The sequence below is a fragment of the Populus nigra genome, chromosome 13 (genome assembly GCF_951802175.1).
Source record: "Populus nigra chromosome 13, ddPopNigr1.1, whole genome shotgun sequence".
Classification (NCBI taxonomy): Eukaryota; Viridiplantae; Streptophyta; class Magnoliopsida; order Malpighiales; family Salicaceae; genus Populus; species Populus nigra.
In genome coordinates, this window is record NC_084864.1 from 2,194,024 (window position 1) to 2,213,873 (window position 19,850).

Here is a 19,850-nt window from a genome sequence, read left to right on the forward strand (position 1 = left end):
CCAGCAAAGTTTAAACAAATTTCTTAACCCATGAAAAATCAATTAACAAATCTTTATTTCTAACAATACATCCAAAATCAATCATTTAACCTTAAATCCAAAATAATCATGAATCAATTTTAACAACATGAACTTCAAATCTTTATAAACCCTAATATCTTTTTTAATCTTTCCATAAACGGACTATAATAGAAAGTAACATGAGAGAGAATCACTTACTTATTACTTCCACCCTTCTTAAACCCAAAAACTTAAAATAAAAAACTGAAATAATTGGTTTGGTGAGAAGAGGATCACAACAACCACCAGAATTAAAAGAGATAAAAACAATTCTCTTGTAATTTTTTCTTGTATATGTATGTTATTTTAAGTTGGGTTTGGGTTGATTTAGACTTGAATTTAGATCAAAAATTTAGATCTTACATATACATAATTGATGTAATTCACAATTCGATTAGCCTAACTATATCTTTCTAAATTATCGAAAACAAATTTGCAATGCTCAAGATAAAATACAAAAAGCCTTTGCTTAATTACACTTGACAAAAGCATAAAATCTCCATACTTAATAAATGCAATGTAATCTTATTAAGTGCACCATTATGTTTCACATTTCATAATATAATTTTATTAAACTAAAACAACAATCATAGCTCGACTTAAATTTAATATTTGGACTCTAGTATTCAATAAAAATATTTTAATTTTAATTAAATCTTACTCGAATTAAGCTTGGTTTATTTGATTAGTCTTGTAACCGGTCTGAAACACATAAAAAATTGAATTTTGTTGTAGCAAATATATTTTTCCTTTTATTTCACCATTTTGAAGAGCTATTTATTCCTCCTGCAAGGTATGCTTGTTTTTATATTTTAAAAATAGTTCTAAAAAAATTAATTTTTTTTTTATTTTTTTACTTTAAATTAATATATTTTTTAGTATCTTCAGATTATTTTAATGTGTTGATATCAAAAATAATTTTTTTAAAAATAAAAAAATATTATTTTGATGCATTTCCAAATAAAAAATATTTTGAAAAACAACCACAACCACACTCTAAACAAGCTCATATATCTAGTCTTTATGGTAATTTTGCATTCATGATTTTAAAAAATAAAATTTAAAAAAGCTACACTTTATAATTTGTTTGTAACCAATATTTCAAGAGAGTTCTATACGAAATTCATGCAAAATTTTGCCGTACATTTTGAAAACCGTGATTGACCAAACACGCCCTTAGTCTAGGTGTGAAATACCAAAAGTGGGCTTGACAATATATGAAAGAAGTTCAGGGATGAATTTGTAGTCTACAGCATGCCTTGGGTACCAATTTATAGCATAAAAAGGTTCTCAAGCATCCAATTCGCTGTTTCAGCATTTCTGACTTTTTGTGGTAGCTTAGCATCACTTCCAGCGTTACTCACAAGCCATAAAACACATAAACCCTCTCCGCCACCTTTTCCACCTCCCCAAAAAACCCTAATTCCTCTTCAATTCCGCCATGGAAGAAGTCTGTGAAGGTAAAGAATTCTCCTTTCCAACGCAAGAAGAAAAGATCCTCTCCTTCTGGTCAGAAATCAAGGCCTTTGAAACCCAATTAGAACGCACCAAAGACCTCCCTGAATACATCTTCTACGACGGTCCACCGTTCGCCACTGGGTTACCTCACTATGGACACATTTTAGCCGGTACAATCAAAGATATTGTGACCAGATACCAGACGATGACAGGGCACCATGTGACACGTCGTTTTGGATGGGATTGCCATGGATTGCCAGTTGAAGCTGAGATTGATAAGAAATTAGGGATTAAGAGAAGGGATGAGGTGTTGAAATTGGGGATTGATAAGTACAATGAAGAGTGTAGAGGGATTGTTACAAGGTACGTGGGGGAATGGGAGAAAGTTGTTGTTAGAGTTGGGAGATGGATTGATTTTAAGAATGATTATAAGACCATGGATTTGAAGTTTATGGAGAGTGTTTGGTGGGTTTTTTCCAAGTTGTTTGAGAAAGGGCTTGTTTACAAGGGTTTTAAGGTGGGTTTTTGTTGCTTTATGTTTTGTTTTGATTTGATGGTTTTTGTTTTGTGGGTTTATGGTGATTTTGATTATTTGCTCGTTTTTTTTTGAGAAATAGATTTGTTTTAATGATGGTTTTTGTTTGATTACAAGGTTTACTGTGTTGATCTTTGATATTAGTATTGGAGATTTTGCAAATGTTGTATCATTTCTGCTTTTGAGTTTTGGATTTATGAAATAAAAAGTCTTGCTCATATAGCATCATTGCGTTACTATATGTATACCAGATTTTGATATTTTTCAAATTGAATCGTTGAAATAGAATCACTGTCAAATGGGTGTTTCATTGTTCTGGAGAGAAAAATGTTTATTTTTTTTCACTTGTTAAGGTTGATCTGGTTATGTTGGCTGAGTCCTTCCCTTAATTGGGGTGTGAATATTTTGATTCCTTTCCTTATTTTGTCGTATTTGTAATGATTATGATGATTTTACTGGTTCTTTACAGGTCATGCCTTACAGTACAGGTTGCAAAACTGTGCTGTCAAATTTTGAAGTTCAGCAGAATTATAAGGTTTGTGATTTCTAATTTTGTGATTTGCTTTATAAATTAACCTACTTATGTAATCTATCCTTTTGACACTCCTGGTGTGATGCAGGACGTACCTGATCCTGAGATAATGGTCACATTTCCAATTGTTGATGATCCACACAATGCAGCTTTCGTTGCATGGACAACTACGCCATGGACTCTTCCCAGTAATCTTGCCCTTTGCGTTAATGGAAATTTTGACTATATCAAGGTTGTTATCTTTGACTTCTTGATGTGGATTATTTGGAAAAAGGAGAGGATAAGCACTTCAAATATGCAGCACGTCATACAATTGAACATTGTCTTAGGTTGCAAATTCATTCCTTCTATTTCTGTAATACAAGATCCTGGGTTAGATATGTTATACTCGGCGGCTCATTTCTTTTCCCAATTCTCATTAGCATGTTGAACCATTTTAGCCACATCCCATTGTGTAGCCTTGCTAGTTCATAAGTTCAAGCATGAAGCTTGTGAAAATGTGCTTAAGGCTGTATCACATGCTCTAGGCATGTGTGTGAATGGTCATGAAATGTGATTTTTATCAATTAGTTCTAAATCAGTGGTTGAAGCTGTAATTTTCTCTTTTAGATGTTCTTAAAGATTCCTAGATCTTTGTTTTGACACCTCAAAAAGAATTTCAGGTGTTGCATTGGACGTCGTGTTTTTGCTGATATCCCTTATGTTGTTTTTCTTAATTTGTTTGTTGAACATGCTGGTACTTTATTTTTTGATGTGCATTGCGAAACAAAATCCAGGTTCGTAACAAGTACACTGGAAAAGTCTATGTAGTTGCTGAATGTAGGCTGTCAGCACTTCCTGTTGAGAAGCCAAAATCAACTGCAAATGGACCTGCTGGTGGTTCAAAGATATCAAATTCTAAAACTAAGAGTGGGAAGGCTGAAAACTTGATGGATTCTTATGATTTGTTGGAGAAAGTCAAGGGCAATGAGTTGGTGAATAAGAAGTGAGCCATCCTTTCTTTTTTGTCTGATCTTTCATCCGTTTCACATGCACTCTTAGCAGTTTCCTTATCACTTTGTGACGAATACTTGTATTATTTTTTTTCTTTAATCTTGCGTGTGTGAACAATGCATGCTACTGGATGTTTGGTATCAGACTGTTGATTTTCTGAGAGAGATTATGCTTTGCAGGTATGAGCCGCTATTCAATTACTTCATGGAGTTCTCTGACACTGCATTTAGAGTTGTTGCCGATGATTACGTGACTGATGACAGCGGTACTGGCATTGTTCACTGTGCTCCTGCATTTGGTGAAGAGGATTACCGTGTTTGCATTGGAAATCAAATACTCAGTAAGGTTGTTGTCATATGCCAAACCTGTGGTTTCACTTATGTAGCTGTGAACATCCCTTAATATCAGTTTGCTTAGTTGTTCTATGTTAGGCTATCTTTTGCAATTCTTATGTATCTTTCCTGCTGTCTCATAATATCGTATTGTTTCCTGTTTTGCAGGAGAATTTGATTGTAGCTGTTGATGATGATGGCTGCTTCATTGAAAAAATTACTGATTTCGGTGGGCGCTATGTCAAGGATGCAGACAAGGATATCATTGAAGCAGTGAAGGTGAGGCTTTCATGTGCATGGATGAAAGTATGGCAACTCATTTATTTAGAGAGCGATTTCATGATGTAGAGGAACACGCCATACCTCTGAATGAGATTATTTGTAGAGCTACTTTGCAGTTGCTTTCAATAGCTTGTTTGATATTATTAGAAATAAGGAACATTTTGTGAAACAAGTTTTGTTTGCTGATACCAAGTCTAATGTCAAGAGCCTGTGGTTTTGGTGGATGTTGCTGCCACATTCCTTTCATTTTTTGTGCTTCTGGTCTGATTGTTTTTCTTTATGAAAATTATTGGTTTGATCAGGCAAAAGGCAGGCTTGTTAAGTCTGGGAGCTTTATGCATTCCTATCCCTTCTGTTGGAGATCTGATACACCTCTCATTTATAGAGCTGTTCCAAGCTGGTAAGCTTATTTTATTTCATCCCACAGTGCACTGCCATCTACTTATACTGCTATTTTTTTGAAGCCAATACTTCTTGATTCATTTTGAAGTGTGTTTAATATGTATTTCTTCTTCTTTTTCTTTGAAAATTCTAATCTGTCATTTGTCATTAGTACCCAAAGGAATTTTATGAACACTTGTGCTTGCCATCAGAATATTTTCCATCCAAATGGGAAAAAAGAAACTGCAGCTAGCTGAATTTTGTTTGTTCATTGCATGTTGAGTTGCACATTGTCTGCATCTTTTCTCCCTTAATGTATTTGTCCTCGTTGTACAATATTTGGTAGCATTTTCTTTTATCTTAATGTTACTGAGTTTTTAAAATCTCAGTTTTGTTACATTATATATGTATATCTATATTTTGTTTCAGTTTATAATCCTTTTACTATTGCTTCTTCTCCATATTTCACTTTGAGCTGTACTGCATAATGTAATCACTTTTGTTATGGATCTTCTGCTTAGGCAACATCCTGCCTTTGTTATCATTTTATGTGGTTTATAATCTTTCCAACTTGCTGTATTTATTGTAATGGGGCTGTGCTATTGAATTTCTGTTTAGGTTTATTAGAGTGGAAGAAATAAAAGAGCAACTGTTAGAAAGCAACAAACAAACATACTGGGTTCCTGATTATGTAAAGGTAAGAACTGTATTCCTGCACCTCTTCCTCTTTTGTTGGTTGTGCTTGTCTTCCATTATGAGATGATGGTCTGTCTGGTCAGAAGATTTATATTTGGTGTGAAATGTTGCATTCTACCCCTTCTTATTCTGGTTTTTCTCTTTCTTGTTAGAATTTAAATTCTGAGTGATGCAATATTTTTTTATATAAACGTTTCTTACCAGTAATGTTATGAATGAATGATATTAATGGGCTTAAAGTTGCTAAACAAAGGAAAAAAAAAAGAGATGATATACTCTGTAGCTGCTCCTCAATCATGAATATGCATATGTTGAGTTTTGACAAGGTTGGCCCGTGTCAAGATTGACTTACATAATGAATTAAGCAATTGATTCTTGTCCTCAATCTGGTGAGAGGAATGTGATCCCTCCAGAAGTGAAACCTGTGTAGTTAGAGGGACATGCAAGCAGGGTAACAGATCTAATTCTGTAATATGGGCCACATGCACATAAAAAACGAGGGCTTATGATGTGCTGTGCTATTGCAAAGTCTACTGGCAGAGTCCTCAACCCAAATTCGTAGTTTTACACGCTAAGTAGTGAACTTGAGCAAGTGATAAGATTCTTTGTACTTAAGCGTTATAATAGGTGAGATATTTTGTTTGTAATTGTGATCTGGGGTGTTGCATAGCAATTAGTGGTGCTTTTGCTCTCTCCCAACTTGTGATAGTGCAAGTTTTGAAACCTTATATTTGATGATTCAATGTGAAGCTTGTTGCTGTACATGATCAAAGAAGGCTTGAGATGAAGAAACAAAGGGAAGGAAAAGCTAAAAATCGTTATTAATTCTAATTTGCTTCAATGAAATGAAATTAACATCCAATATTTGTAGAGGCGACAAAAGTGTAAGTTTTGAAGCTTATTAGTGATGTCCCAGCATCCGTACCACAAATGATTTGTATAGGCTAGCCCTGTGATGCTGTGAAGGTTACCTTTGATCTAAATCTAATTTGCTTTAATGAAATGAAATTAACATCTAATATTTGAAGAGGCGACAAAAGTGTAAGTTTTGAAGCTTATTAGTGATGTCCCAGCATCCGTACCACAAATGCTTTGTATAGGCGAGCCCTGTGATGCTGTGAAGGTTACCTTCGATCTAAATGCAGACAGACTAAGCCTATACCCATCTGCCACATATTAACTACAGTGGAATACTCTTTGTTGCACCTTTACCGCGATCTAGATCTGGTATTAGGTAGATGAAAATTTTATATCTGTTCTTTGGAAGTGTAGTTGGTGTTCCATTGTAGATAGCAATGCTTGATGGTTAAGAGAGAACTATCGGGAGTTCATCCCTGCTGAGGATCGTGGTGGCTTAAGTTTAGTGAGAAAGTGGAAGCCTTCCACTGCTCAAATGAGGATAAGTTAACTCGTATAAATTTTTCTTATGTGGTCAATTTCTGCATGCTGCTATGTTTGATTGGAAACTGAGTGCAGGAGTTGAATGCTTTTTTCTGTAGTTACCGTTTGCCAGTTTATACATCTGCCAGATCATCCAAACATTAGATATGGATCAGATGAATGAAACAATTTGGTGGTGTGTTGTGCATTTTTTTTCTTCATGGACTCAGACTTGAACTATGGTGTACAGATTAAAAAATTTGCATTTCTCTGGGAATCATGTTTTTCTATGTGATCTTCACAAACTGGTTGACCACGAGTGTTTTGACTTCCAATATTAATGGCTGTAACCTCAACTTACTTTGAAGATTTGGATCTTGACAAGTATTGAAAGTGGCTGTCTTTATGATATTGTGCTCAATCAGAAATGATAAACTGTGTTTTCATGCAATGTTGAAGTTTTAGTCTTATTTCTTTTCTTTTCTTGGACAAATATAACAGGAGAAACGGTTTCACAACTGGCTTGAAAATGCTAGAGACTGGGCAGTTAGTAGAAGTCGATTTTGGGGCACTCCTCTACCTGTATGGATGAGTGATGATGGTGAAGAAGTAATAGTCATGGATTCTATTGCTAAACTTGAGAAGCTTTCTGGTGTTAAGGTATGATCTCTCTCTCTCTCTCTCTTCTCTTCTCTTGGTTGATGCAGGTCAACTCTTTTCTTTCCTTTACTTGAGTTTATTATCCTCCATGGATTGGTTGCGTTAGTGACTTATGGCTATACTGACAGGCACATTCTTTTTTGGTGCCATCTTATGGATCATGCAGTTAGTATGATTCCATGGCCTTGTTAACAGCTATCTATCACCTAGTGATCATATGGGCTGCATTCCTTTCACCTGTTATCTATATGTTCATGCATCCTTTTTATGTCTGTCGAGCTCGTGGTTGTGCATCATGCCTATCCAGCTTGTCGTTGTGCATATCCATGTGAATAATGTTACAGCTATAAAGATACATGTCTTACTGCATTTTTTTCATCTTGCAGGTGTTTGATCTGCATCGTCATAATATTGATCACATCACAATCCCATCCAGTCGAGGTCCTGAATTTGGTGTGCTTCGACGTGTTGAGGATGTAAGCTACTGGATCTGGGCTTTTTAATAGAATCCCCCCCTGTTTTATTTTTTATTTTATTTTTTCTGGATGATTGTAGCTGTAATTCAAAAGTGGAACCTCTTGACAACATTGCATTTTTAATGAAAGTATTGCCTTTTCTAGTTTCTATCTATTGATTATGCAGTATAGTTGAATAGGTTTTGTAAAATCTGGGAAGCAATTATATTGCTTTGCCTCCAACTCTGAATCAGTTTAAAAGTGTTGTACCTGTCTTCATTTTAACTTAAATTCTTGGCCTGGCCTGGCTCAATAATTTCACTCTGTTCATTTGTCTTGACTAAATAGGAGTGGCTTGCATACTTTACATATTTTTTGTTCTCAATAAAGCAAGGGGAGGACTTGGGTTAATTCTGAATTGGTTTTGAAAATACTGTCTGTACTTGACTTGCCTTTTGCTTCCATCACTGCCCTGAGAATTTTAGTCTGTTTGTTCACTTGTCTCGCCTAGAAATTAGTCCATGAATGCATGCTTCCCGCACTTTTTGGTTCTTAATGTAGCAATCTTCTTTGTTATATCCCCTACTGTACTACTGCAGAGTGTTTCTTTTGACTAAACTACCACATTTTGGATATTATTTTATATGCATTATTGAATATATTTTATGCATAGTTTGCTTATCTTTTGATTCAATGTTTTAATTTCTGCAGGTATTTGATTGTTGGTTTGAGAGTGGGTCGATGCCTTATGCTTATATCCATTATCCATTTGAGAATGTTGAACTTTTTGAGAAAAATTTTCCTGGGCATTTTGTGGCTGAAGGGCTAGATCAAACTCGTGGATGGTTGGTTCCTTAGTTTTAGATACTTCATAATCAGTTACATATTTGAGTTTTAATAGCAATTTCTTCAAGCAAATTACATTGAGTCTGTACCAAGCATAGTAAAATTGAAGTACATAAGGAGATACAGTCTCTTCTAATTCGTGGAAATTTCATTTATGTCTAAGTAAACAATTTAATATGATGTCCTTGGGGTTCTTTCTCCACCAAAGAAGAAAAAAGTCCTTAAAATCTTTCTGGTGCAATATTTTTCTTGGAAGTTTCACTTGTATGTTTATTTTCCTTCCATAGATCATATTTTCTGGCGCAAAATTTTCTTGATTGCTTGGGAATTTCAATATACATGGGGAGCGAGTTCATGTTTCCATGCCAGTCACTTGGGCAACAACAGTTATTCAGAAGACTGAGCGAGTCGGATCATGGATATTTATTTTGTATTGCAGGTTCTATACTCTCATGGTATTGTCTACTGCATTATTTGGGAAGCCTGCGTTTAGGAATCTCATTTGCAATGGACTTGTCCTGGCTGAGGATGGAAAGAAGATGAGTAAAAGTTTGAAAAATTATCCATCACCTATGGAAGTTATTAATGATTATGGAGCTGTAAGTTCTTTTTATAACATGTTAATTAGTTTCTTTTAAAATAAAATTGCATAGGTTCTTTCTATAAAGTGTTAATTATCCATCTTTTAAAATAAAAGGTGTTTTCTATTTGGCCAGCAATTTGCTTGTCCCTGTTTTCTGTGGTTTTTATTAGAACTTCATTTCTTTCTTACTAAGCTTTATGGATGGCTGCTGTACAGGATGCATTACGATTATACCTGATAAACTCTCCAGTTGTGCGTGCAGAGACCTTGCGTTTCAAAAAGGAAGGTGTTTTTAGTGTTGTGAGTATCTCAAACTTTTTTGGATGGAATTTCTTTACCCTCTCATCTTCTCTTATATCAAATTTCTTAATTTATGTTTTGCTTTTACGTTGACTTGGCTCTTAGCATAATCAATCATTTTATTTCTATCCAGGTCAAAGACGTGTTCCTCCCGTGGTACAATGCTTATCGGTTCCTTGTACAGAATGCAAAGAGGCTAGAGGCTGAAGGGCTTGCACCATTTACTCCTATTGACGCTGGAACTCTTCAAAATTCATCCAATGTGCTTGATCAGTGGATAAACTCAGCTACCCAGAGTCTTGTTCATTTTGTTCACCAAGAAATGAATGCATACCGCCTTTACACGGTTAGCTGTTTTTAAACCATTACTTTGCTGTTAGTATTTGGGTTTTCTTTGAGTGTATATAGAACTGGAACTTGAAGATGAAGAATTAACTCATCTTATAAAATATGCTTTAAAACTCATATCTTACCTTGAATATATATGGAATATGGTTTAGAACTTGAAAAAGCTCATATGGCACATGGAGATAAAAGCATTAATTAATGTCTTATAGCATTTATACATATCTTTCCAAATACATCTTTTGCAGGTGGTACCTTATCTCTTGAAGTTTCTTGACAACCTTACAAATATTTATGTGCGATTCAACCGCAAAAGATTAAAAGGTCGTACTGGGGAAGAAGACTGCCGAACAGCTCTATCAACTTTATACAATGTATGATTTACTTTGTGCTAATTTCTATTTTGTGTTATGACAGCCAAAATTGCTCACATTTTCATCTTGTTTAGCATAGGTGGCATAGTTCCTCTTTTTAATTGTTTCATTACAAGTTAGTGCCTGCTTTATGGTTGATACTCTGCATGTGCAGAACAGTTTTTCATTAAACCTAATTGTTTGTTGGAATTCCTTGGATGTGGATATGCATCTTGTATAGAAGGTTTGCAATCATCTGATTTGAAGTAGGTTCTCTTCTTGAGTTCATTTCATACCTTCTCAGTTCTCTTCTCAACATTGCAGTTTCCTTTTCTAGTTATATCCTTAAAGGTTACATGCCTTTCTTTTCAAAGTTTACAAGCTTGTAATTGAGTACTTGATTCATTAAGTCTTCTTCCATCTTGGAAACATATGTAGTACCACTTGTCAATGCTTCATGGTGAACCCTGGGATAAGCTTACCATTTTTCAAGATGCTTTGTCACCAATCATACCATGAATAAAATCCAATCAAGTATTATTATCTCTGCTTTAAAATGTTATCAGTTGCTTTTGTTGATGCGGGGTCAGATCCTTTGCAGGTTCTAAAATAACAAATAATAACTCCCTCATTCTGGTCTATTTCTTGGACTAACTTTTTTTGTCCCCACACTAGTCCTCAAAAAAATATGAAACCCTTGCCTACTTTTCACATTTGGACACCAATGCGTGGTGCTGCTTCAAAGGCATTCTTAGGCTAATCTTTTACCAATTATTGTTATTCACTGTTTATTAGGTTGCCTGATTGTTTTGATAAGATGCCCTCATTGACAGTGTGATTGGTTTTCAGGTGCTTTTAATATCATGTAAGGTGATGGCGCCATTCACACCTTTCTTTTCAGAAGGTCTGTATCAAAATATGCGGAGAGTTTGTACTGGATCAGAGGAAAGTATTCACTATTGCAGCTTTCCTCAAGTAGAGGGGGAGGTATTTATATCTCTGTTGCAGCAAGCTCATTTTGTTTAGTAGATTAACTTTTTGAACTTCTTTATGGTTTCTAGGCTGCCAATCTTTGGTCATGCTGAGCATCCAGGCACCATCTACTCAAATTGTGGAATTATGAATTTGGAGAATCCAAGATTCATGATTTTTTCTAAGAAAAACAATGCCCCATATTTTTTTTTAACTTATATTTATTTTTGGACCATTTTTTTTGTAAAATTTCCAACTAATTTTGGCAAGCTTTTAAGCATAAAGTCCAGTCCCTCTTCAATTTAAGGGTCTAAGCTCTGTTTGATTTATATTAACATTTAGACAATTTTACAGTCTTTTTCTCTCTCTTTAAAATGATCATCTTTTGAAACAATTATATTACATTTATTGCCACTGTAGAGGAATGAACGGATTGAACAGAGTGTTGCAAGAATGATGACCATTATTGATCTTGCTCGCAATATCCGTGAACGGCACAACAAGCCTCTTAAATCGCCATTAAGGTACTCCTATAAGCTCATCCCTCACTCATCTGTCCTTTTAGTTATATACCACATTTACTTTCGACTTCCTCTTGTTCATTCCTTACCTCATTGTTTTCATTATATTCCTCTTTACAAACTGCAGGGAGATGATAGTAGTTCATCCTGATGTGGACTTTCTTGATGACATAGCTGGAAAATTGAAGGAGGTTTTTGCTCTATTCCTAAACTATCCATATCACTATGTCATTATATGATTTAGCCAATCAAATAAATGTTTTTCTTTAAGCTCGTATTCTACCAAAATTCCTAATTTTTTCTTGCTTATGTTCATTTTCTTGGTTATTTGATGTCTGTTGTTATTTGTATCCCAAATGTTTTATGAGTCGTGTATTCTGTTTGCATGGTAGTATGTGCTCGAGGAACTCAATGTGAGATCTCTTATTCCATGTAATGATACTCTGAAATATGCTTCTTTGCGTGCGGAGCCTGAGTTTAGGTATGCCTTGTTATATCCTTACAAAGCTTTTTGTACTTTCCTGTGCTTGTGTAATTGATTTTTGGTTATTCTCTTTTAGCGTGTTAGGTAAGCGACTTGGAAAGTCTATGGGGGTTGTTGCCAAAGAAGTTAAAGCAATGTCTCAGATGGATATTTTGGAATTTGAGAAAGCTGGAGAAGTTACCATTGCTTCACATTGTCTGAAACTGTCTGATATTAAGGTGCTTCTTTTCTTGTTGTGTTAATCTATATTTCTATGTTATCATGCATCCATATATTTGGCAAAGGAGTTTTTGCCCTGCTGATGAAATGGTAGTTACTTTTGTGCAATGTGATTCGCTGATGGAAATAACCTAGGTGTGTTTCTTGGAAAGATCATGGGGTGTTGAACAGTTTGTCTTTTTACGTATTACAACAATCTTTATGAGATGGAATGGTTTTGCTGCTAGAGTAAGTTGCAGAGGAAAAGTTTCCATTTGCTTCCCCCATTTTTTTCTTGAAACTCCTTAATCTTTGTCTTGTTTGGATGAATGAACTTTTGAAATTATTGGTGGACAGTGGACTATATAAACTAGTAGTGGTGGGCATGGTGCCCATGTTTTGGTTATCCCTATGCAGGATGTTAGCCACCTCAAGTTGATTGTTGTTAAAATCTCTCAGTTTGGTCTTGAAATTCAACTCAACTAAGCTTGAGTCCCCAGCTGGATGGAGTTCTTAGATTCTAGTCTGGCTTTGTTGATTCATTTCCATCATTGTCGTGCCAATTTAGTGATTTACACATTCTTATGAGTTCTCAGGTTGTTCGGGAATTCAAATGCCCTGATGGTTTGACAGATAGGGAGGTTGATGCTGCTGGAGATGGTAGGAACTAGAAATGCAATTCTTTTTTGATATTATATGTTATTGGTGCATGACTCAAGGTTTGGTGTCCAATGTTTCAGGTGATGTTTTGGTAATATTAGATTTGCGTCTGGATGAGTCATTATACGAGGCTGGTGTTGCTCGTGAGGTATCTCTCAAATAGGCAGTCAGTATATGTGATTACTTATTTCAATCATTTTCAGGAACAGAATTATAGAAGTTTCATGTATCTTGCATTACTAGAAATTTATTTTATTTGAAAAGGATATGAAATTGTTTGTCAAATTTATTACATCACGTGTACCATTTTGTCTCTAAAATTCTTTGCTCACCATGACCTTTTCATCATGTTCTGATTTTTAAATGGAAACTCTCTTACCTTTTCTTTAATTCATTGATTAAAGGAAGTTGTTCTCTCTGAAATTCTTTGCTTACCATGTCCTTTTCATCATATTCTGATTTTTAAATGGAAACCCTCTGACCTTTTCTTTAATTCATTGATTAAAGGAAGTTGCTTTGTGGACCGACATTGGTTAAAGGATGTGTGATGCTTGATGACTGGGTTGTCTGTCAATTGCAGGTTGTGAATAGAATTCAGAAATTGAGGAAAAAAACTGGACTTGAACCTACAGATGCGGTTGAGGTTTACTTTGAATCTCTGGATGAAGATAAATCAATCTCCCAGCAGGTCTTGAATTCACAGGTAATGCTTACATATAATCCTTCTTCCTCATGTGCTCTATTTTTTACATATTAGTTTCATGAATATTGCTAAGTAGTTATCGCTGTGTTTTTTAAATCTAATTTGTCTTGGTCTCAATTTTTAAGCTTTAGTTATTTTCCATCTCCACTTCCACACTCAAATGGCTAAATAATAGATTGTTGATAGGATTGTTAATCACATTAAATTTTAATCTCTAAGATCTTTTGAGTGTGCATTGTGTGAAGTTTATTATTTATCCAACATATGAAAAACTCTATCATCCTAGTGGTCTTAAGTATTTTTAAGCTGAAAAACTATATCCTCCGAGTAGTTATATATATAAACCAAGCACTCTGTTGCATCAGTGTGATATTTAAGTGTTTTCAATTCAAGTGCTTCATAACTGAAGTTGCATTTTTTATTCGCAGGAACTCTATATTAGGGATGCAATTGGTTCCCCATTGCTTTCTTCTACATTTATGCCACCACATGCAGTAAGTTGCAATGGAAAAAAAAATACTTCCTTTTTTATGTTTTAGTTTGAGGATTTTTTGTTTCTCTTGTACTTCCAAGTTAAGTTCATGTTCAGTTTGGAAACATCATTACTTTTGAATGTACATTGCTCCACTTTGAAATCCCATTCACGTGCTGGAGCAAGGCGATCTCGCATAACATAATTCATTGGCCTAGGGCTTGAAGTGCTTTCATCGATATACAAGTCCAACTTAAAATTAACTTAGATTTTAACTGCCATGGCATGAACCTACTGCTTCCAAGGCCTGCTGGGGTTGTTACCCTTGTTTGATTTGTTCTGGCTTCTTGTTAGTCCTTGAATTTACATATGGCGGGCAGTCGACCCTGACTTGTTGATCAAACAATCCAAAACCCATGGCTTACCAGACTAGGAACTATTTCGTAGGGCAATGCAGGACTACATCAAGTCCCGAAATATGCTTTTTGCAGTATTGATAGCTGTATTTTCAGAACGAAGGTTTTTTTAACAGGATTTTCAAGAGCTGTTGGTGTTGTTTCCAGTAATTTCTCTCTGGCATGTTTTTATGAATTAAATTGCAGGTTATACTTGGTGAGGAGAGTTTCCATGACATTTCCAAGCTGTCCTTCACCATATATTTGGCAAGGCCGGCACTAGTGTTCAAATCTGATGCCATTCTTTCGTTGTATGGAGGTCTGTCTCTCTCTCTCTCTCTTCCTCCCCTCTTCTAGGCATTTCTTTCCTATCCATTCCCTCGCTTACTATTAATCAGTGGTTTCAGGAAATACAAAATCTGTCCATGGTCTAGAAACTTACTTGCTATCAAGGGATCATTCTAATTTGAAATCTGAATTTCAACTTGGAGATGGAAAGGTTTAGATCTTTAACCCTTGTATATTCTATTTCTAGGAATCATTGAAAATAAACACTTAGATTTTAGTTAGCTCTTGTTCAATGAACTTGTACATCCTTCTTTGCAGATAACTGTTGACACCATTGAAGGCCTCCCTGCTGTAAATGTGGTATTGGGAGAACATGTGTTTTTAACTGTTGGTGACTCCGTTTTAAGCACAAAAGGTGGACGATAAGATTCTTTCTGATAGGGTCATGTGGGATTTACGATTTTTTTTATTGGTAACAGAAATTCCAGCCCCATGAAAAATTTGACATCTCTGTCCAGCCAAATGGTAGTTCTGGGTTCTTAAACTTAGAAGTGTTACTCTTTTTTGTTGTATAGCTATGTCTGCGTTTAAAAACAATTTTGTCAATGTAGGATGAAAACCAACATTAGTTGGCATTGAATTTGTGCTGCTTTGATTACAGTATATTTAAGCAAATGCTCCTTTCTCTCCAGTTCACGTGCAATATTGTTCAATAGCATGAACATCAACTAATTCAAGTTCTGGACTTGTCATCAAATTTAATTTCATAAGTTCAGTTTGGTTTCCATGTCAGTATGATGCGAATTCTTTTCGCATATCTGAGTTTTTACACTTTATTTTTGAATTTGAAAGAGAATAATTGCATTCAATGGACCGGAGTCATTCATGCGAAGAATCATGGTTAGATACAAAAACTAGTAGAACAAACACATACTTTGGATACAATTTTAAGAACTTGTATGTTTTCTTAAAAAAGGGGAAGAATTTCTTATGTTTCTATGTAATATTCCATAGATATTGGTATATTTTCACTTTAATGAAAGATGCGGCCCCTTCAAGAACATAAGAAAACTTAGATATTCATAACAGGTTACAATTACATTATTCTCAAGGCATAAACATGGGATGACAATACTACTGCAACAAAGTATAAAATTGCAGAACATGGTACCACTTTTGGATGTTACCGGAAGAGATTACAATGCAATACTAATCCAAATCTGTTGCATGCCATGAGTGAGAGAATTTTATCTAAGGAAAAAAGGAATCTATTAAAGCAATGACCCTGAACTAGTAAATTGGATACAGAAGCCCTTCTAACTAGTAATTTCAACCTGAACTAGAAACTGCTTCCTGACATTGTTCTGCTTCGCAAGCCTTCTCTTCATCTCCAGAGAAACTGGGAGCTTTTGGAATCAAACCGAGAACCTTGAACATAAGTTGATCAGCATCATAATCGTTGTTAGGTGTTGTCAGGAGCTTCTCGCCAGTGAAGATAGAATTGGCACCAGCAAGAAAGCAAAGAGCCTGCTCAGACATTGAGAAACGAACTCTCCCAGCTGATAATCTGACCATTGCTTTCGGCATAACTATACGTGCAGTGCCAATCATTCGAATCATCTCCCATATTTCAACTGGCTGAACAAGAAGGCAGAAAACATGAAATCTATTAAGCTTCAGAGAAATTGATGCTAAATTCAGAAAGCCCCTTTAAACACCATCTTTATCTGTTATCAGAAATATGAACCTTCACTTGAAAGTTGAAGCTAGGTGGGCCAACAATCATTTTCTAGTGATATCACCTAGATACTCCAGGCCATAAAATAAGCTAATTGAAAAAACATGATCCGAACCAGTGATTATATTTTAACCAATAATTCTTATGTGCATAAAAAGAGGTTGAAGAATACGAAGAATATTGTGAGATCTAGAACTAAAACAAGGCCAGCTTCAAAAGGTGATTGATAAAATATACCAACATGGGTTTTGACAAGTAATGCAGCTACAGCTAATTAATTGAGAGTCAATGAATGCAATAGCATGGTTAGGAAAGCTGTTATTCTGTCATTATAGTACTTTTTGAATAGAGATTTTGAGTAAGTTAATATTACTGGCTTCTCATTTTGCAACTAAAGCTGTAATCAGTTCATAACTTCACGAAGATGTAGTAGTTTTGGGCAATTGCCTACGGTTTTAATAGTTTACTTCATATAAAATAATGGTTTCTAATTTCCATCTATCATTAGTTGTCAGGGAACCAAATCTGAAGAACAAAGATAAATTGAAAATCTGCAGAAAATGATTAGGCCCAATCATAATGATTATTATAACCACCACCATACTGAACTTGTAAGAAACAGGAATAAGAAGTACCTTTTGTTCCTGTAAAGGTGTGCCTTTCACTGAAACTAATGCATTGATTGGAACACTCTCTGGGTGAGTAGGGAGGGTTGCCAATGTATGCAATAAACCAACTCGGTCTTCCTCTGCTTCTCCAAGCCCTATTATGCCTCCTATTAACAGAAAAACAGACAGATTCCATGATAAGCATTTGCCTTTGCCATCGTGAAAGGAATTCTTGTCTGAAATTTAAGAAGAATATGCTGTTGCATAACCTTAAGGTAAGGATTCACTTTGAAATCAAAACAAGCCCCAAACTTCCATCAAAGGCATCTTAATATGGATCAAATTTCCAAATTTCCTCTATCCATATATCAAGTTAAACTTATATTATGATACAACTGAAAGACTTAAGATGGAAAACATGAAAAACAAAAGATACCAACTAAACTGTGTTCTTTATATTCAAATTGCAATTCTTCTCTATCTTCACTATGAACTCCACAGAAATCAATCAATTTAAATATTTCCTCTTCTTTTACAATGCACTGGATTTTGTTCTTCAAAAATCTATTTAAGAAGAGAGGAGATATCAGGAAAAGCTGATTCAATCACCTGAGCAGACATTAATTCCTGCTTCACGGACATGTTGAAGGGTCTCCAAGCGTTCATCATAAGATCTTGTGGTGATGATATTCGGGTAATATTCTCTTGATGTATCAAGATTATGGTTATAAGCTGTAAGACCCGCCTTCTTCAGTTCTACGGCCTGCTGCTTCTCTAGCATGCCCAAGGTGCAGCAAACCTCCATGCCCATATCCCTGATATGCACCAGACATTTCAGTCACAGACTAAGCATTAGAGAGAAAAGGAGCTATTATAGCATTTTGCATGAAGTGGCTACTCTAAAGACCGTAAATGCATGAGCTTGGCCATAAGTGGCTACCTCATTTAAAAAAGCTCAAGGTGTAGAAATTTCTCCAAATTCCCTCTCTTGGTATTCCACTTCAGTAGGAACATGGTTAGGGAATAACCTTTGCACTGTAATATTGTGTGCAGTTTGAAAACCTGTTTTCTAACTTAAGCAAAATGCCTTGCTTTGATATATTTCTTCCATAAATGATGCATTCATTACCTGATGTCTTTCACATAATCTAAGATCTGGTTAAAGTTCGTCTTCCTTCCTATTGTGTCTCTCCAAGCAGCACCCATGCAAAAACGAGTGCTACCAGCCTCTTTTGCCTGAAAAAGTATACAGAAGGTTCTAAATCATACAAACAAACAAATAAATAAGCAAAAGAATAGAAAATGGCATCCTGCTACACTAAACATGAACTTGATCAGATAAAACATCAGTGATCAGTATAGGGGCTATCAGCTCGAAGGGAGGGAAGAAATTCAACTAATCAGCAGGTGATTATCCAATAGAAACATTCAATCAATTTGCCAAATAACAAAATTGCATGAAGAACAATGAGAGTTCATTTCTTGAGGTGTAACCTTCATTTTTCAGCTACTTTGATAAGTGAAGTTCTGGCATAATCATGAAACTTTTACTGAACACCAAAGCTAATCATATAAGAAAACAACTTGTCTTCTAGTGCATTTCTGATGACGAGAATCGTTCAATTCTAGTACCCAAATTAACAAAGGGAAAACACAGAAAGGATCTAAGAATAATGTCAACCAGGAGGTATGCACGTCAAATCAATCAATTAAGAAGCTGCGTTAAGGAAGCCATCTAAACGTGGGCATGTTTTCAAAATTTGTAAGATAATTGAATCACATAATAACCAAAATAAGAGATAAGCATAAATTGTTTTAGCACAAATGCCATCAGCAACAGAAAGTGTCTAATTGCCTCAAGATTCTTGTGAACCTAAATACCATAAATAAGAAAAAACAAAATAAAAAAGGGGATTAAATAAAAAGAAAAAAAAGAAACACACCCTTTTAGCAGCCTCCATAACAGTTTCTTTAGTCATGAGCCTCTGAGCCTTGACTCCAGTATCATACCTTGAAGATTGAGGACAATAAGAACAATCCTCACTGCACCCACCAGTCTTTATGGAAAGCAAAGTACATTGCTGAACCTCTCTAAAATTATGAGCATATCTATGAACTTGAGCCTGACAAAACAAAACAAAACAACAACAATCAACTAAAATAACAAACACCCTTTTTTTTCTACATTACTGAGTAAAAAGATCTAACCCCATGAAAGAGGAGATCAAGAAGAGGAGAGTCATAAACATCCTTGATTTCTTCACGTGTCCAATCATTTCTTGGACCATCTTTGATAGTTTTTTCAGCTTGAATTGCTGCAGCTGAAGAGGATGAATAACTTAATGAGGAGAGAGTGATAGAATTTAGTCTTATATGTGGTCTAAAGATTGATCTAATTGACAACATTCTTGCTTGTTTCGTGTTTGGTTCTTGTTTTTTTTTTTCTCGTTAAAAACTAGGAGCAGAAACTGAAGTAAACAGAAGGGGCTTCAGCCTTTTAGATGTCAGCAAGCAACAGGCAGTAGCCGGCAAGACAAGAAGTGTTAGATGGAGAGCTGCAACTAGAAAATTAAATTAAAAAGTACCCTAACCCTCAACGGCTCAAGGGTGTGTTTAGGAC

At 35.3% G+C, this 19,850-nt stretch overlaps 2 protein-coding genes across 3 annotated transcripts; one reads left to right on the forward strand and one right to left on the reverse strand.

The window, feature by feature from the left end:
• The first annotated feature begins 1,362 nt into the window (after nt 1–1,362).
• Nucleotides 1,363–15,575, forward strand: LOC133671037 (isoleucine--tRNA ligase, cytoplasmic-like). Of its 2 annotated transcripts, none has more exons than XM_062091653.1 (27): nt 1,363–2,035; nt 2,523–2,588; nt 2,674–2,817; nt 3,362–3,570; nt 3,758–3,923; nt 4,079–4,189; nt 4,495–4,592; nt 5,192–5,270; nt 7,151–7,309; nt 7,696–7,785; nt 8,476–8,609; nt 9,050–9,209; nt 9,410–9,493; nt 9,627–9,839; nt 10,087–10,212; nt 11,041–11,178; nt 11,584–11,687; nt 11,812–11,875; nt 12,077–12,165; nt 12,245–12,386; nt 12,963–13,026; nt 13,107–13,174; nt 13,607–13,729; nt 14,158–14,223; nt 14,804–14,915; nt 14,995–15,095; nt 15,203–15,575. In XM_062091653.1, the coding sequence occupies exons 1-27, from the start codon at nt 1,502–1,504 to the stop codon at nt 15,308–15,310; spliced, it is 3,552 nt and encodes a 1,183-aa protein (XP_061947637.1). In that variant the 5' UTR covers nt 1,363–1,501; the 3' UTR covers nt 15,311–15,575. The 2 variants fall into 2 exon arrangements, with proteins under 2 accessions (XP_061947637.1, XP_061947638.1); XM_062091654.1 differs by having other exon boundaries at nt 1,364–2,035; nt 15,004–15,095.
• Nucleotides 15,576–15,937: 362 nt separating this feature from the next.
• LOC133670666 (biotin synthase, mitochondrial-like) lies at nt 15,938–19,804 on the reverse strand. Its single transcript, XM_062091223.1, has 6 exons — nt 19,439–19,804; nt 19,174–19,353; nt 18,360–18,466; nt 17,840–18,045; nt 17,258–17,397; nt 15,938–16,522 (listed from the first exon to the last, which is right to left on the reverse strand). The coding sequence occupies exons 1-6, from the start codon at nt 19,634–19,636 to the stop codon at nt 16,214–16,216; spliced, it is 1,140 nt and encodes a 379-aa protein (XP_061947207.1). The 5' UTR covers nt 19,637–19,804; the 3' UTR covers nt 15,938–16,213.
• Nucleotides 19,805–19,850: the final 46 nt, after the last annotated feature.

Bases quoted from the DNA above. Each gene is read 5' to 3' on its own strand.
- LOC133670666 (XM_062091223.1), bottom strand. From the start codon at position 19,636: ATGTTGTCAATTAGATCAATCTTTAGACCACATATAAGACTAAATTCT. The intron at 18,467-19,173 runs GTGTGTTTCTTT...ATACTTTTTCAG, and splicing joins TTATGGAGGCTGCTAAAAGG to GCAAAAGAGGCTGGTAGCAC. The intron at 17,398-17,839 runs GTGATTGAATCA...TTCTGTTAATAG, and splicing joins AGGAATTAATGTCTGCTCAG to GAGGCATAATAGGGCTTGGA.
- LOC133671037 (XM_062091653.1), top strand. From the start codon at position 1,502: ATGGAAGAAGTCTGTGAAGGTAAAGAATTCTCCTTTCCAACGCAAGAA. The intron at 2,589-2,673 runs GTTTGTGATTTC...GGTGTGATGCAG, and splicing joins AAGTTCAGCAGAATTATAAG to GACGTACCTGATCCTGAGAT. The intron at 3,924-4,078 runs GTTGTTGTCATA...CCTGTTTTGCAG, and splicing joins GAAATCAAATACTCAGTAAG to GAGAATTTGATTGTAGCTGT.